Consider the following 19346-nt stretch of genomic DNA (forward strand, 5'->3'; position numbering starts at 1 on the left):
TCTCAATTATATTGAGACTTTGTCATCTACTTTGGAGAGAAAGGTGCATGATCGCTAGCCACCTCCATCACAGTTACCTAAACTTGCCACTATTTTGCAAGAAGAATGCTTTAAGATTCCCTTGAAAACCATACAGAACCTGTACGTAACCACTCTGGGATGACTAAAAGCTGTTTAGAAAGCCACCAGTTTTCTTATGATGTATTAGGCACAGCAATGTGTTGGGTTTTTTGGCGTTCCGATATTTTTGTCCATCCCCTGTACTGATTGTGCCCACAATAAGCTCTCGGATAATAAAACTATCACAAAACTCACAAGAAAGAGAGAACCGAGAACTTTTTAAGACCCATTGGTTACGAGAATCCCACTTCAAGATTCAAGTGGGTTACCAGTAACACATTTTAGCTTGTTCATAAGGCATTAAGCATGAAAAACGCTAGATGTTCAGCTCATTTCACTGAGAGTGTGAATGTCAGACCAATCCGTTTGCATTAGAGAATGATGGGTCACCAATCTGAGATGACTGAGTAGCCAAAGTTTACAAGAGTCTTACTTCTATGCATAGTACCCTTTGTTCTGTTTCCATCCAATAGAATAAGACGGAGCCATTAGAACATACACTGTTCTCTCATAAATCTGTTCTATAGACCAATATTATGAAAAGGAAAGTTGCTACTCACCATATAGCAGAGATACTGAGTTGCAGATAGGCACTATGAAAAGACTGCCGCAATATAAGCTTCTGGCCAACGGCCAACAAAGACTTTGTCGAAAATAGACAAAACACACACACACACACACACACACACACACACACACACACACACACACACACACACACACACACACACACAATGACTGCAGCCTCTGGCAGCTGAAGCAACAGTCGTGTGTGTGACTTGCGTTTGCATTTGCATGTATGTATGTGTGTTTCATCTATTTTCAACAAAAGATTATATTGTGGTAGTCTTTTTGTTGTACCTATCTACTAATGAGGAGGTATTGAACAGAATTGGGGAGAAGAGGAACTTGTGGCACAACTTGACTAGAAGAAGGGATCGGTTGGTAGGACATGTTCTGAGACATTGATGGATCACCAATTTAGTATTGGAGGGCAGCGTGGAGGGTAAAAATCGTAGAGGGAGACCAAGAGATGAATACTCTAAGCAGATTCAAAAGGATGTAGGTTGCAGTAGGTACTGGGAGATGAAGAAGCTTGAACAGGATAGAGTAGCCTGGAGAGTTGCATCAACCCAGTCTCAGGACTGAAGACCACAACAACAACAACAACAACAACAGCAGCAGCAGCAGCAGCAACAGCAACATCTGTGACTCAACACCTTCGCTATATGGTGAGTAGCAACTTTCCTTTTCATAATACTGTTACATTCCATCCTGGATTTTCCATTGCTTGAGTGTTCTATAGACCACTAGCAGGCATTTCTGTTAAGTATATCAAAATCACTTGTTCAAAAATAGCTTAACAAAAATACAGCTTCCTTATCGATTTTAGCTATATGGATATTAGACTACGGTCCGAGGCATGTTGTGTGGCTAACATTTCACCTCTTAATACTGGAGACATTCTCAATTGCTATAAACGCTTTGTAATCGTACAATGATTGGGGAATGACATTCTGTCATGTCACCCGGCTGGTGCCGAAAAATCACAGAATCATACTAATGTGGGTTATGGAGCTTGTACACCAGGAAAGATGGTGCTGTTTGCTTTATTTGGCATTAAGGCTCACAACTTGTTTAGTTTCAGTCCTCCTGCTTTTCTGTTAAAGTTGCTTTTGTATTTTTTAATTTCTATTGGATCTGCCACTGTCAACTTATCCGTATTGCCATGACAACAATTGATCTTGTGTTCTGTAAGCCAAGTGTCGGCAGTTTTCAGTTCCGATTCACACTTGACTGCATGTGCAAGGGAATTTGTACACTCCTGCTTGAGCAAATGGTGGGCTTAGATCCTCCACAATATTAAAATATTAATGCAACTCTCTTGTCAGTTTACACACTATGACAATACTCCAACAAAGTATCTTACTTTCTGTATTACAAGTCGAGAAATGGCATTGTAACATTCCTTTGAGATTTTACATTTTACAGTTGGAGCTATGGCACTGATCCAGCTACTGAGTGTTGTAGTTTGAATTTCCACGGATGTATTTCAATTGTCATTTAAATTCAAACAATGTAATTAAAAGAATTTGAATCTGACCACAAAGAGGGGTATTTTAAAAAAATCACTGCTCAATTTTTCGCTGCTTTATGGGTGATAAGATAGCCTGCAGAAAATAAAATGAACCTTTGGAAAATTATGATTGCAATTAATGCTAGTCAATAACCAACCATAAAAACTGTATGTGACAATTGGTTAACTACACATGCATTATTGCTGCTGTTTCTTCATCTTGTTGGGCTTTATGGAGCATGTCAAGTCAATAATACATACCTAATGCCTGCTGCCTGCATTCAGAGTAAGGAACAAGATTGTGGGCACAGCGAGCACCACCACTTTCTCTGAAAACTGCTGCATTACTTGCATTTGAATGCAATAACAATGTTAGGGCTTCCATTACAAGCATTCCCAGTTTTTCACTTGGTGCTGGAATCTCATAATCTGCAATTCATTAAATAAGATATCTATAAATACCCAGCAACTGTTCCATATAATCACTAGTCATGTATATTCAGTACTAGATTTTTGCCAAACAGGCATATTGGAACTTAAAAGTGAAAACACACCTCAACAGGAGTCAGCAAAACAATAAAAAAGTTTTACAATTGTAAGAGCATAAAAAATCATCTCATTTGATTCTCTGCCTTAATATATACACATTCAATTAAAACACCATCTAGAAATTAATTAATTACCAATAAAATTATTGCTCAGTTACGAGCTGTTTTACAAGATTAACACCACACAAACTTCATAAAAGAAAGTGTACACAAATAACTTTTAAAAATGCACACACTTACACAACAAAAACACTAGTTAATTACAAAGCAACCATTTCTACACCATTACATGAGTAAAACTAGCATTATGCATTCCAGAATGGCACAGTTTATACTGTTTTATTACAAAGCAATTTACTACACTTTCTTTCTTTTATTACACTAGTGAAACAAGTGTTATGCATTCCAGAATGACACAGAGACAAAACAACAGAAAAGTGAACATAGTTTTAAAACCTTACAGATGTCTCTGTCTAATCTGAAGACCTAGTCTTTGCACCAAAGTAAATTAGAAGAAACGGAACAAACAGAAAAAATGGGAGAAGACATATAGTAACGCAATTTAAATTTTTAATGTGAAGAGTACAAAATTAATATCATTGCTATGAGAAATTTCACTAATATGTACAAATACATATTTTTAATACTTGTAATGACAGTAAAGTGAAGAATGAATATAAACTTATGAAAGCAATCAGTCATAAATACAGTGGAACTTCACTTAAGGAGCACCTCCCACAATGCACAATTCACATGTCGTTCATGTACAGCGGGGAAAATTTTCAACAATATGAACACCTATCATTGTCTGTAGTGGCATATGAACAATGTCTTTAGTACATACTGTAGTCTGGATTTGGCACTCTTTCTGGTACCATCTTAGTACAGCTTTTAATCACACATTTTTGTAAACTTTTGTACACACAGTGTTTTGTTGTGTGCAAATTTTAATAACCTTCATATAAATGTCTCGAAGATACAGCCGCAAGAAGACAACCATAAGAGAAAGAAAATGATCTTAGGAATAAATGTAAAATCATTGAAAAATGCAAACGTGGTGCGAGCGTTTCTGATTTAGCACACATACATTCGGTCTACCTCAACTATCTGCACTATCCTCAAGAACAAGGGACAAGATTAAGGAGACAGAGGTTTCAAAGGGAGTGATAGGAGTATCTAAACAATGGTTTCGTATTCTGGATGATGTTGAAAGGCTGCTCCTTATATGGACAAACGAAAAGCAATTGCAAGGTGACACCATTAACGACATCATCATTTGTGAGAAGGCGAGAATGATTTTTGCTGACTTCATTAAAAGGACGCCTCGATCATCAGTGGCCAAAGAAGTTTTTAAGGGAAGCTGTGGGTGCATCAAGAAGTTTAAGAGAAGAACCGACATCCACAGCATTGTGAGGCACAGCGAAGCTGCCAGTTCCGACACAAAGGCAGCAGAGAACTTCACCAGCAACTTCAAGATGCTGGTAGATTCTGAGGGTTATCTGATGCAACATGTTTTTAACTGTGCCAAGAAGGGTATGTTCTGGGGAAAAAATGCTGAAGCATGCTTTTATAACAGCACGGGAGAATGCCTTGCCAAGTCACAAGCCAATGGAAGGCCATCTCACACTGCTATTCACTGCCAATGCAAGTGGCAACTTGAAAATCAAACCATTGCTTGTTTACCATTCAGAAACTCCACAAGTCTTCAATAAGCATAAAGTCCGGAAGAGCAGGTTAAATGTGATGTGGACGTCCAGTAACAAGGCTTGGGTGACACGTGATCATTTTTCTGATTGGATCAATGAAGTGTTTGGTCCTTCAGTGAACAAATATTTCCTTGAGATAAATTTGCAACTCCACATCTTGGTTATTATGGACAACGCTCCTGCCCACTCTCCACACCTACAAGACCATCTCCTTGGATAATTTCAATTCATTAAGATCCAATTTCTGCCTCCCAACACCATTCTGTTACTACAGCCAATGGACCAACAGATTATTTCTAACTTTAAGAAGCAAACAATAGGAAATCCAGGACGGGAGGACGGAATGGATAGCTGCTATTCTGCATCTCCCCTATAAGTTGAGTAGCAACTATCCTTTTTATGATACTGTAGCTTTAGGAAGCTCTATACCAAAGCACTTTTCGAGCACTGCTTTGAGTTGACTGAAGCTGCCACTCTCACTCTCAGAGAGTTTTGGAAATATCACTTCAACATCATTGCCTACTTCAAGATGATCAAAAAGATGTGGGAAGGGGTTACCAAGAGAACTTTTGCTTGAAAGAAGCTTTGGGCAGAGCGAGTTGTCAAATGTGACTCTGAGGCATTTGAGCCAGTACCTGTGGAGCCTGTTGTCAATGAAACTGTGTCTTTGGCCAAGAGCATGGGACCACAAGTGGATAATATTGATATCAATGAGCTTGTGGAAGATCACAACCGTGGTAACAGCAAAGCAGCTATCTTCTGATGCAATAAGATAAATACTGAAAGCATGGGAATCAGTTGCATCGTACAATGAAAATCATCACCTCAATAAAGCAGTGGCTACAAGCACAGCAAATTTGTTTGACAATAATGCTGTCTTACATTTTTGCCAAGTATTGAAGCATTGACAGAAACAAATGACTATAGGTAGCCTCCTAGTAAAAAAGAATTAGTTATGTACTATGAATAATAAAGTATATAATACAGCATGTATAATATTCTTCAAATAAATGGCATGAATAAAATAAAACTTTTATTACTTTTTCTGTACGGAATGCATTACCGTATTTTACATTAATTTATATGGGATAAATTGCTCACTTAATGAGTGTTTAGCACTATGAGGAAGATTCTGTAGTGAATTATGCTCAATATGCAGATTCCACTGTTTCCTTTAATTAAAAACTGCAGAAAAATAAATCGTATCAATTATATAGACATACTATATGAACCAGACTTCCAAAAAAATCTACAGGAAGGTACTGTGAGTGGGGGACAAAAAACAGAGAGAGAGAGAGAGAGAGAGAGAGAGAGAGAGAGAGAGAGAGAGAGAGAGAGAGAGCTATCTGAAAGGCTATAAATAGGAAACAAGCAAAAACAAAGAAAAATGTAATAACATAAAACTAAAGAGCATAGGTAGGTAAATAAATGATCCACAGGAACAAGTAAATTGTGAAAATGAATACTTTTTCTTCATTGCAAAATAATGACAAAATTACTGTAAGAGGTTATACGACATGTACAATGATGTAGCTCACCACACAGATTCAGGTCAGGCAAACAGAGCAAAAATTAAAAAATAAAAGCCAACAGTCATATGTGACCAACCGGTTAATGTAGTGAAAGAATACATAAACAGCTTAATAGTTGAAGTAATTACAGAGTATCTAAAACAAGTGAAAGTCATATCTCTATTAAAGTTAGTATAGAATAGACAAATTTACAAGCCTGTCTCTCTGCTGTAATCACTCCCAAAAGTTATAAAATCAATTGTGAAAGACAATCTAATTAATTTCTTGAACAAATCTAGCCTTCCCAGTAAGTGCAGATTGGTTTCCGAAGTGACAGAAGCACAGAATCAACCTCAGTGGAATTTACTGAAGTAAATAACAGCTATATTTTACAATCTATCCAATGCCTTTGGCACTGCTGGGCATAAAATTCTACTGATGAAGCTAAAACTATTAGAAATAAGAGGAGTATCAACCCCAGGAAACAGAGTGCAGAGGGTAATGAAATTTTAATAAAAAATTGATCAGCTCCAAATACATTAATGCAAGGAATGGCGTTCCTCAATGCAGCAACATAAGACCATTATTGTTCTTTATACATTGATACACGCAACTCACTTTCCACACAATGTCAGGTAAAGGGGAAAAATCTCTGTGCAGATGAAAGCAACACTGTAATTACTGCTGAATCACCAGAACTCCTGGTACAGAAAGCAAATGGAACCCTCAAGGATGTTTACAGTTGGTGAATTACCAATAAACTAACACTGGCAATAAGCTTCACAAAAAACATACCCTAAAACTGGCAAAGAAAATAAAGAGAAAAGAATTGTAGCTTTGGTGGTATATTAACATCTCACACGTAATTTATAAAAGCTGAGGACAAGCAGAAGATTTTACAAGTAAAAGATTCTGATGAAAATCTTAGGACCATTAATAAAAGATGGAGTATTTCCCCTTAAGCCCAAATGCAAAAAACTACAGACAAAGCCCTAAAATCATGATGATGTATAAAAATGCAGCTTATGAGACATGTAGAAAGAATGGACCAAACAAGTTAACCCATCAGATCCACACTCTTGAAACACAATATCGGTACAAACAAACGGAAGAAAACTTAAGGATTTTGTTTCAGCTACAGGACAGACTTGCGACCTGGAGCGTCAAAATGAGAAAAGAGAAGGAGCAAATAATACATATGGATGAAGAAATGGTAGTGCTTTCACTCGTTGCACATTTCATTTTTTATATTTGCTGCTGTATATTACAAATTGTACAGGATGGTATTTTTAAACTATGCTAATGGGAAGTTCAGGAAGAGATGATTTTGTGTAGTATGAAGTTCCCTTTTGTGAAAGAAGAAGAAGAAGAAGAAGAAGAAGAAGAAGAAGAAAACAAAACTGCAACAGAGGCAGCCATTTATTTATCACTGAAGTAAATCAGTACTTGACAAAGACTGGCAGCTTATACAAGTAACTGAAAAGATCCACAATTCTTCAACAATGATATCAACAATAAATCCATGGATTCCATCACAAAGACCAAATATTTAGTACTTTCTATCCTATCCTATCCTATCCTATCCATTTCAGTTGATATAACGATATGAAAGCAAGAGTGTGCGGGGAGGGGGGGGGGGGGGGGGGGGAGAAACGTATCTAATCTACAAATAAGTGGCCTTACGAAGTACTCTTCAACCCACTTCAGGATATTCATTGTGGATTTGTTTAGCGTGCACCAAAATAAGTTAGACATATTCCACAAACTCCAAAGACTGTAGGGCATCAAAGAGAAGCATTATGAAAAACTTACTCTTAATTTTACAGGAATTTATTCACAGAATGAACATATTACAAGCCCTAAATATGTCAGTAACACAACAACAGTGAAATAATAGAAACTAGGGTAAATTCATAAACATACAAGCAATTAGGCTTGGTGCATAATGGGCATCCAAGTAGTCAAGTAATAAATGAAATATTAAGCAAAAATAACTCTGGTACACCATGCACCTTCTGTTAGACGAGTCTTTATTGCTGAGCAGAGATTGTACTAGAGGTTGTTGACAGCAATTGTGTGACCACTGACGGAGGGGGAACTGCAGACACACACCATTTCAAAGTATTGTTGCAAATGACAAATATCGGCACACACATCATACACATGGCGTGTCAGAAATAGTCTGAAAAGATGGTAACAGCACTGCAGGGGAGGTTGTACTGAGAAACAATTGTTAAGAAACCACTTTGCAGTTACAGAGTTATTTAGCATAGAAGTTAGCCAGTCAGGCCATCACTACAGGCAGCCTACTGTAGGTGGTGTTGCCAAACGTGTTCGCCATTTGGTTAGCTGAAACTTGAATTTGCAAACACAAGGACATGACTGGCTAACTTCAATGCTAGATAACTAGGAAATGGCAAATGTATCGAATTTTTTTCTTAACAATTATCGCTCAGCACAACCTAATCTGCAACACCCTTACAAGCTTTTCAGGATGTTTCTGATGTTATGTCACTAAAGTATTACTCGCCATTACCCTTCTAACTGGATACTATACACAAGCTTAACACTTTCATAAATAATGTTTCTGCAATAATAAATTCTAGTGTACCACACACAGCCCAGCAGTACTATGCCTTCAAAAACTCTACTAACCTTTGCCTTCATCCACTGCTTGCTTCTTCTCTTTCAGCAGTGCAGCATACCTGTGCAAGCATGTCACAAATACTTCCAAGATTCCAACTTCTCTGTAGACATTCTTGAAAATTTCATTGTGTTTAGAACTGGAATACAGAAGGGTCTCTCCTTAACAACAGCATATATCATCAAAGGCATAACTTTCTCAAACTGTTAACCCTGAAGTAAGATTCACATCCTTTTCTTGTACAAATGTCACATATTTATGACTTCAATTAAATGAGAATAAAAGCAATTAAGAAGGGCTTGATAACTGAAATTTGAGAAAGTTCTCAGTGAATTATATAAAAAATTGTATAAATAGGCATCACACACATTTCCACAATTTCTGTAATTGAAACTATTCTTTGATCTACATATCTGATAAGAAACAGATGTTAGAAGCTTTCAAAACTTGGGTCTGAGTAAACGGTTCCATTCTTTTCTTTAAGCCATTACTGCTATTTTATTTACCACATACACATACTTCCTTTGTGGCACTATGCCACAAAATATAAACAAACATTGGAAACTCCAGGATGGAATATCTACAATGTAGGAAAAGACAGAGTGCTACTTACCGTATAGATCACACATTAAGTTTTAGATGGACACACAAGCCTTCAGCCACGGCCTTCATCAGATCAAGACAGAGCTGCCGGAGTTGGTGGTCATGTGTGTGTGTGTGGTGTGTTTGCTTGTGTGAAGGAATGGTGTGTGTTTCTGTTTTTTGTTCTGACATAGACTGCAGCTGAAACCATATATGTAAGTGTCTTAATTCCAACCTGGAGTAGCAATCTCTTTTCCTATGTTGCAGATAAAACCAAACCCTTTTATGATCAATAATTAGTGCTTTACATTCTATCCAATTAAAATGTCCATGTTAAAGTGAGATACATAAAGTTCAATGAACAAAACATTTACAAACCTCAGAAGGTTTTCTGGTGTTACAGTTCAATGGCCATTGGTGGTCCAGTTAACAATTCATCTGACCATGTAGCAACATCTTTGGTCTTGTTTACCGTATTTACTTGAATCTAAGCCGCACTTGTTTTCCAGTTTTTGTAATCCAAAAAAACCGCCTGCGGCTTAGAATCGAGTGCAAAGTAAGCGGAAGTTCTGAAAAATGTTGTTAGGTACCGCCACAACTAACTTCTGCCGTTGACTATATGTAGCACTACACAGGCATGCTTTGCAGGCACAAAGATAAATACTGGTGCAAAAACCTCTGCGTCAGTAAATAAATTAAAAAAAAATGTGGAAGACGAGCTGAGTTTCGACCACTGCATTTTCATACATTATCCAACGAAGTAAATACAAATTCCATATTGTTCATCTTCGAATGTAGCACCATTTCAATGTACTACGAAAATCTGACTGGCAAGACTGTTCGGGATGTTTGTAAATATGGCCATCTCTACGTTCTGAATTTTTCCTACCTGTGAGAAGAGATGGTTGCTAATAGGAACTTTTATGAACTGTGAAACACATGCAGTATTCTCTTCACCATAAGAATAATACGAATATAAACATTTTGCCATGTATTCTTTCATGTTTGCTGCTATCTCATTTAAATCCTGTCTGCCTAATAAACTACTAAGGTAGAGTGAGACAACAGCTAATGCGGAAAAATACACACATATTATGTCATGTTTATATTTGTATTATTCTTATGCCTAATAGTTATACAGTCAGAAATGAAGCACGGCAATTGACTAGATTTTTAAATCTAAGATAACTCTAATTTCTGTGAGGAATGTAATGTACTAAAGAGGCATCTGCAAGGATTTTCAAACGGAGAAAAATTTTCGCTAAACTCTCGTTCAGAACATCTTCTATCATATGCAGTCTATTATTCGGTTCTTGTTGATCATTATCAAAGAAAGCAGCACTGTAAGTAACAAAAAATAGCAGTCTCTTGTCATTGTTTTGCTAATGAGACGATTCCTCTCTTTTTTTAATTGTAAGCGGCGGTAGTGCGCACAAAAGCAAGCCATGCCGCGAGTGGTGACAGGCCATAAACACTCATTATCAGAATGCGACAAACAATGCACGACACAGTACAGTAATGCATTTTCAGCTTAGAGTGACGTAAACACCTATAACAAAGAGAATGGCACCTATCACATAAAAGGAAAATAAGCAATCAATTCAAGAGAGATGAAGCACGTGAAAAAGGAAGGGTACCCAAATAAACACAGACGGAGCACCTGATGCATTGCAATTGCTACCTGTTAAAGCTTAACTGCTAAGCTTATGACTCAAACCAAACTATTGTAGCTGTATCGTCATTCATTTGACCTAAATTGTGTCTCATATTACAATGGACCAATTTTGTTTTGATTTGGAAGTGCGGCCTAAAACTTTTCTCTCCCCTTGCATTTCGAGTCTCAAATTTCAGGTGCGGCTTAGATTCGGGAAAATTTTTATCCTTGATTTCGAGTCTCATTTTTCAGGTGCGGCTTAGATTTGAGTAAATACAGTATGTGTGTAACAACTACTTAATGCTTCAGCTATACAGAGTTGTTACCTATCTTTCTTCCCTCATTTATATTCTAGCCAGGACTTTCCATTATCATATGAATATTATAATTTATTGTTATATCAAGTTCCAATAAATTACTTTCACTTTAAAAAATGGGTTAATTTCTTTACATATAGCCTTGGATACTTTAATTTCAAATATTATTTTTTTAAATTAATCACATTACTGATTTTTGCTCAGACTTTTATTTCTACTTAACTATAGAGTTTGAATATAATAGAAGGAAACATTCCACGTGGGAAAATATATATCTAAAAACAAAAATGATTTGACTTGCCAAACGGAAGCGCTGGCACGTCGATAGACACACAAACAAACACCAACACACACACAAAATTCTAGCTTTCGCAACCAACGGTTGCCTCGTCAGGAAAGAGTGAAGGAGAGGAAAAGACGAAAGGATTTGGGTTTTAAGGGAGAGGGTAAGGAGTCATTCCAATCCCGGGAGCGGAAAGACTTACCTTAGGGGAAAAAAAGGACGGGTATACACTCGCGCACACACACACACATCCATCCACACATATACAGACACAAGCAGACATATACAGAGGCAAAGCGTTTGGGCAGAGATGTCAGTCGAGGCGGAAGTGCAGAGGCAAAGATGTTGTTGAATGACAGGTGAGGTATGAGTGGTGGCAACTTGAAATTAGCGGAGATTGAGGCCTGGTGGATAACGGGAAGAGAGGATATATTGAAGAGCAAGTTCCCATCTCCGGAGTTCGGATAGGTTGGTGTTAGTGGGACGTATCCAGATAACCCGGACGGTGTAACACTGTGCCAAGATGTGCTGGCCGTGCACCAAGGCATGTTTAGCCACAGGGTGATCCTCATTACCAACAAACACTGTCTGCCTGTGTCCATTCATGCGAATGGACAGTTTGTTGCTGGTCATTCCCACATAGAATGCGTCACAGTGTAGGCAGGTCAGTTGGTAGATCACGTACGTGCTTTGACACGTGGCTCTGCCTTTGATCGTGTACACCTTCCGAGTTACAGGACTGGAGTAGGTGGTGGTGGGAGGGTGCATGGGACAGGTTTTACACCGGGGGCGGTTACAAGGGTAGGAGCCAGACAGTAGGGAAGGTGGTCTGGGGATTTCATAGGGATGAACTAAGAGGTTACGAAGGTTAGGTGGACGGCGGAAAGACACTCTTGGTGGAGTGGGGAGGATTTCATGAAGGATGGATCTCATTTCAGGGCAGGATTTGAGGAAGTCGTATCCCTGCTGGAGAGCCACATTCAGAATCTGATCCAGTCCCGGAAAGTATCCTGTCACAAGTGGGGCACTTTTTTGGTTCTTCTGTGGGAGGTTCTGGGTTTGAGAGGATGAGGAAGTGGCTCTGGTTATTTGCTTCTGTACCAGGTCGGGAGGGTAGTTGCAGGATGCGAAAGCTGTTGTCAGGTTGTTGGTGTAATGCTTCAGGGATTCCGGACTGGAGCAGATTCGTTTGCCACGAAGACCTAGGCTGTAGGGAAGGGACCGTTTGATGTGGAATGGGTGGCAGCTGTCGTAATGGAGGTACTGTTGCTTGTTGGTGGGTTTGATGTGGACGGACGTGTGAAGCTGGCCATTGGACAGGTGGAGGTCAACATCAAGGAAAGTGGCATGGGATTTGGAGTAGGACCAGGTGAATCTGATGGAACCAAAGGAGTTGAGGTTGGAGAGGAAATTCTGGAGTTCTTCTTCACTGTGAGTCCAGATCATGAAGATGTCATCAATAAATCTGTACCAAACTGTGGGTTGACAGGCCTGGGTAACCAAGAAGGCTTCCTCTAAGCGACCCATGAATAGGTTGGCCTACGAAGGGGCCATCCTGGTACCCATGGCTGTTCCCTTTAATTGTTGGTATGTCTGGTCTTCAAAAGTGAAGAAGTTGTGGGTCAGGATGAAGCTGGCTAAGGTAATGAGGAAAGAGGTTTTAGGTAGGGTGGCAGGTGAGCGGCGTGAAAGGAAGTGCTCCATTGCAGTGAGGCCCTGGATGTGCGGGATATTTGTGTATAAGGAAGTGGCATCAATGGTTACAAGGATGGCTTCTGGGGGTAACGGATTGGGTAAGGATTCCAGGCGTTCGAGAAAGTGGTTGGTGTCTTTGATGAAGGATGGGAGACTGCATGTAATGGGTTGAAGGTGTTGATCTACGTAGGCAGAGATACGTTCTGTGGGGGCTTGGTAACCAGCTACAATGGGGCGGCCAGGATGATTGGGTTTGTGAATTTTAGGAAGAAGGTAGGGGTGCGGGGTGTCGGTGGAGTCAGGAGGTTGATGGAGTCAGGTGAAAGGTTTTGTAGGGGGCCTAAGGTTCTGAGGATTCCTTGAAGCTCTGCCTGGACATCAGGAATGGGATTACCTTGGCAAACTTTGTATGTGGTGTTGTCTGAAAGCTGACGCAGTCCCTCAGCCACATACTCCTGACGATCAAGTACCACGGTCATGGAACCCTTGTCCGCCGGAAGAATGACGATGGACCGGTCAGCCTTCAGATCACGGATAGCCTGGGCTTCAGCAGTGGTGATGTTGGGAGTAGGATTAAGGTTTTTTGAGAAGGATTGAGAGGCAAGGCTGGAAGTCAGAAATTCCTGGAAGGTTAGGAGAGGGTGATTTTGGGGAAGAGGAGGTGGGTCCCAGTGTGACGGAGGACGAAACTGTTCCAGGCAGGGTTCAATTTGGATAGTGACTTGGGGAGTTGGATCATTAGGGGTAGGATTAGGATCATTTTTCTTCGTGGCAAAGTGATACTTCCAGCAGAGAGTACGAGTGTAGGACAGTAAATCTTTGACGAGGGCTGTTTGGTTGAATCTGGGAGTGGGGCTGAAGGTGAGGCCTTTGGATAGGACAGAGGTTTCGGATTGGGAGAGAGGTTTGGAGGAAAGGTTAACTACTGAATTAGGGTGTTGTGGTACCAGATTGTGTTGATTGGAATTTTTAGGTTTTGGAGGGAGTGGAGCTGGAAGTGGGAGATTGAGTAGATGGGAGAGACTGGGTTTGTGTGCAATGAGAGGAGGTTGAGGTTTGCTGGAAAGGTTGTGAAGGGTGAGTGAGTTGCCTTTCCGGAGGTGGGAAACCAGGAGATTGGATAGTTTTTTGAGGTGAAGGGTGGCATGTTGTTCTAATTTGCGGTTGGCCTGTAGGAGGATGCTCTGAACCGCCGGTGTGGATGTGGGAGAGGAAAGATTGAGGACTTTTATTAAGGATAGGAGTTGACGGGTGTGTTCATTGGCTGAGTTGATGTGTAGGTGAAGGATTAGGTGGGTGAGGGCAATGGACTGTTTAGTTTGGAACTGGTATAGGGACTGATGGAAAGAAGGGTTGCAGCCAGAGATGGGAACTTTAAGTTTGAGGCCTTTGGGGGTAATGCCAAATGTCAGACAAGCCTGAGAAAATAAAATATGCGAGTGTAATCTGGCTAGGGTGAAAGCATGTTTGCGGAGGGAATGTAAATAAAACTTAATGGGGTCGTTGTGGGGATGTTGTGAGGGTGACATGGTATTAGAAGGTGGAAAGTGTAACATGAGGTTGAAATGAAAATGAAAATAACTGGTGAAAGTAACTGGAGATCTGTTGTGAAAAAAGGCGAAAAAGTGTTGGTTTGAGATGAGCTATGTTGATCCTGTGCTGAACTTAGGTTGGGGAACAATGATGGGTACAAAGGTTAGGTAGTTGTGTTGCCGCCAAAACATGTTAAAGGATGGAGAAATTCGGGAAAATTTTGAAAAAAACTGCGTGTAAATGTATTAAAAGGAGTGGTTTTGTGGTGGCAGATTATGAAAATGAGGCTAACAATTGTCTGGCGAAGAAATAATGACATTAAAACCCGTGGGAAGCGGCTAAATATTATCAGTGATGTGCGAAAAACGGAAATGGAAATAAAGCTGAAGTTATCAGAAACAGAAGAAATGGTTGTATAATAGGTGAAAGGAACTGTTTGTGGACTAGAAACAGTGGATTTTATAGCGGCGGTAGTGATGAAAGCGGAAAAAAAATTTTTGGTTATGGTTTGGAAGTGGGTGACATATTGTTGAGTATATATAGGCGGGATAAAATTGTATAGTAGATTACGGTAAAAAGCAGAAGGTGAATACAAAGTGAAACTACTGGCAAAAACAAAAAGAGAAAATAAGATGACAGAAAAGATTTTGAAATGCACAAGTGACAATAATAAACGTAATTGTTGGGTTCAAATTAATGATATGAATATAATAGAAGGAAACATTCCACGTGGGAAAAATTATATCTAAAAACAAAGATGATTTGACACCAAACGAAAGCGCTGGCACGTCGATAGACACACAAACAAACACCAAAAACACACACAAAATACTAGCTTTCACAACCAATGGTTGCCTCGTCAGGAAAGAGGGAAGGAGAGGGAAAGACGAAAGGAATTGGGTTTTAAGGGAGAGGGTAAGGAGTCATTCCAATCCCGGGAGCGGAAAGACTTACCTTAGGGGGAAAAAAGGATGGGTATGCACTCGCACACACACACATATCCATCCACACATATACAGACACAAGCAGACATATACAGAGGCAAAGTCGAGGTGGAAATGCAGAGGCAAAGATGTTGTTGAATGACAGGTGAGGTATGAGTGGCGGCAACTTGAAATTAGCAGAGATTGAGGCCTGGTGGATAACGGGAAGAGAGGATATATTGAAGAGCAAGTTCCCATCTCCGGAGTTCGGATAGGTTGGTGTTAGTGGGAAGTATCCAGATAACCCGGACGGTGTAACACTGTGCCAAGATGTGCTGGCCGTGCACCAAGGCATGTTTAGCTACAGGGTGATCTTCATTACCAACAAACACTGTCTGCCTGGGTCCATTCATGCGAATGGACAGTTTGTTGCTGGTCATTCCCACATAGAATGCGTCACAGTGTAGGCAGGTCAGTTGGTAGATCACGTGGGTGCTTTCACACGTGGCTCTGCCTTTGATCGTGTACACCTTCCGGGTTACAGGACTGGAGTAGGTGGTGGTGGGAGGGTGCATGGGACAGGTTTTACACCGGGGGCGGTTACAAGGGTAGGAGCCAGAGGGTAGGGAAGTACTTCATCGTCGGGAGTATGTGGCTGAGGGACTGCGTCAGCTTTCAGACAACACCACATACAAAGTTTGCCAAGGTAATCCCATTCCTGATGTCCAGGCAGAGCTTCAAGGAATCCTCAGAACCTTAGGCCCCCTACACAACCTTTCACCTAACTACATCAACCTCCTTACCACACCAACACCCCGCACCCCTACCTTCTACCTTCTTCCTAAAATTCACAAACCCAATCATCCCAGCCGCCCCATTGTAGCTGGTTACCAAGCCCCCACAGAACGTATCTCTGCCTACGTATATCAACACCTTCAATCCATTACATGCAGTCCCCCATCCTTTATCAAAGACACCAACCACTTTCTCGAACGCCTGGAATCCTTACCCAATCCGTTACCCCCAGAAGCCATCCTTGTAACCATTGATGCCACTTCCTTATACACAAATATCCCGCACGTCCAGGGGATCGCTGCAACGGAGCACTTCCTTTCACGCCGCTCACCTGCCACCCTACCTAAAACCTCTTTCCTCATTACCTTAGCCAGCTTCATCCTGACCCACAACTTCTTCACTTTTGAAGACCAGACATACCAACAATTAAAGGGAACAGCCATGGGTACCAGGATGGCCCCTTCGTAGGCCAACCTATTCATGGGTCGCTTAGAGGAAGCCTTCTTGGTTACCCAGGCTTGTCAACCCAAAGTTTGGTACAGATTTATTGATGACATCTTCATGATCTGGACTCACAGTGAAGAAGAACTCCAGAATTTCCTCTCCAACCTCAACTCCTTTGGTTCCATCAGATTCACCTGGTCCTACTCCAAATCCCATGCCACTTTCCTTGATGTTGACCTCCACCTGTCCAATGGCCAGCTTCACATGTCCGTCCACATCAGACCCACCAACAAGCAACAGTACCTCCATTATGACCGCTGCCACCCATTCCACATCAAACGGTCCCTTCCCTACAGCCTAGGTCTTCGTGGCAAACGAATCTGCTCCAGTCCAGAATCCCTGAACCATTACACCAACAACCTGACAACAGCTTTCGCATCCCGCAACTACCCTCCCGACCTGGTACAAAAGCAAATAACCAGAGCCACTTCCTCATCCTCTCAAACCCAGAACCTCCCACAGAAGAACCACAAAAGTGCCCCACTTGTGACAGGATACTTTCCGGGACTGGATCAGACTCTGAATGTGGCTCTCCAGCAGGGATACGACTTCCTCAAATCCTGCCCTGAAATGAGATCCATCCTTCATGAAATCCTACCCACTCCACCAAGAGTGTCTTTCCGCTGCCCACCTAACCTTCGTAACCTCTTAGTTCATCCCTATGAAATCCCCAGACCACCTTCCCTACCGTCTGGCTCCTACCCTTGTAACCGTCCCCGGTGTAAAACCTGTCCCATGCACCCTCCCACCACCACCTACTCCAGTCCTGTAACCCGGAAGGTGTACACGATCAAAGGCAGAGCCACGTGTGAAAGCACCCACGTGATCTACCAACTGACCTGCCTACAATGTGACGCATTCTATGTGGGAATGACCAGCAACAAACTGTCCATTCGCATGAATGGACACAGGCAGACAGTGTTTGTTGGTAATGAGGATCACCCTGTGGCTAAACATGCCATGGTGCACGGCCAGCACATCTTGGCACAGTGTTACACCGTCCGGGTTATCTGGATACGTCCCACTAACACCAACCTATCCGAACTCCGGAGATGGGAACTTGCTCTTCAATATATCCTCTCTTCCCGTTATCCACCAGGCCTCAATCTCCGCTAATTTCAAGTTGCCACCACTCATACCTCACCTGTCATTCAACAACATCTTTGCCTCTGCACTTCCGCCTCGACTGACATCTCTGCCCAAACTCTTTGCCTCTGTATATGTCTGCTTGTGTCTGTATATGTGTGGATGGATATGTGTGTGTGTGTGCGCGAGTGTATACCCGTCCTTTTTTTCCCCTAAGGTAAGTCTTTCCGCTCCCGGGATTGGAATGACTCCTTACCCTCTCCCTTAAAACCCAAATCCTTTCGTCTTTCCCTCTCCTTCCCTCTTTCCTGACGAGGCAACCGTTGGTTGCGAAAGCTAGAATTTTGTGTGTATGTTTGGTGTTTGTTTATGTGTCTATTGACATGTCAGCGCTTTCGTTTGGTAAGTCAAATCATCTTTGTTTTTAGTTATAACAATAGAGTTTATATTATTTGTTTCTATTTGGACCTTTAATTTTTACTTGGTGTATTGATTGAATTAGGAACATTTGATTGGATACGTTTCTTCAGTTGTGATATACATTCTTTTTAATGCTGTTCATAACTGATAAACCACAAATTTCATTTGTAAAAGACTTATTATCATGACTTGTTTGAAATTTTAATTTGAGAGAGAAATGTTTAATTATATGATTCTATGATCAACTGCATATTAAATTTTTGTGCAGTGTTACTTACATTTTCTCTCTTGCAATTGGGGAGATTACTGTCCGTCTAGTGGAAAAAATTCAATTGATGTATTTTCTTATGTTAATATTTATAACTATGAACAGAATATTCTGGTATTGTTCTTACAATGTTACTTACAATTCCTCGTACTGTATTTTTAACTTAACGTAATTACAGTAGAAACCAATGAATTTCTGCACTGAAAAGAATATAAAACTAGGTGACTATTTTTGGTGGTCCTAGAAAACCTAATTGGATAATAAAGGTAATCCAAGTTCTGGGAAAAAGATTACACAACCTGAGCATTGCTGATAATATTGTTCTATCTGAAAATAAAATAGAACTACTTCAAATACTGGTTATCAAAGTAACATTAGTCTGCTCCAAAGTTGGTCTAAAAATGAATTATGATAAAACCAAGATCATGATGAATGAATGAATGGACACCGGAGGGAAATACAGGATGAAGAAAAAATGCCACACTTACAGACTGGCATGCGATTTCTCATCCAGATCCAAGGAAAAGCTTATCTAGCAAAATCGGATCAGCTTTGTTTTTAACACATGTATGAAAACAAGGACCCGACAACACTATGACGCCATGCAGCACTTCAAAATGTACAGAGGAACATGCATCACCCCACACTACTGTACCAGCCATCACAGCTCACTGAGTACA

General features: G+C 40.6%; 1 protein-coding gene across 1 annotated transcript in view; it reads right to left on the reverse strand.

Annotated features, from left to right (window-relative positions):
• Nucleotides 1–19346, reverse strand: part of LOC126092919 (WD repeat and FYVE domain-containing protein 3) — a 327125-nt gene that overhangs the window by 247150 nt on the left and 60629 nt on the right. The window contains exons 10-11 of the mRNA XM_049908653.1: nt 8618–8745; nt 2459–2626 (exon numbers count right to left, since the gene is read on the reverse strand). Coding sequence (XP_049764610.1) covers nt 2459–2626; nt 8618–8745 — 296 coding nt within the window. The remainder of the gene's footprint in view (nt 1–2458; nt 2627–8617; nt 8746–19346) is intronic.

The sequence above is a fragment of the Schistocerca cancellata genome, chromosome 1 (assembly GCF_023864275.1).
Source record: "Schistocerca cancellata isolate TAMUIC-IGC-003103 chromosome 1, iqSchCanc2.1, whole genome shotgun sequence".
Classification (NCBI taxonomy): domain Eukaryota; kingdom Metazoa; phylum Arthropoda; class Insecta; order Orthoptera; family Acrididae; genus Schistocerca; species Schistocerca cancellata.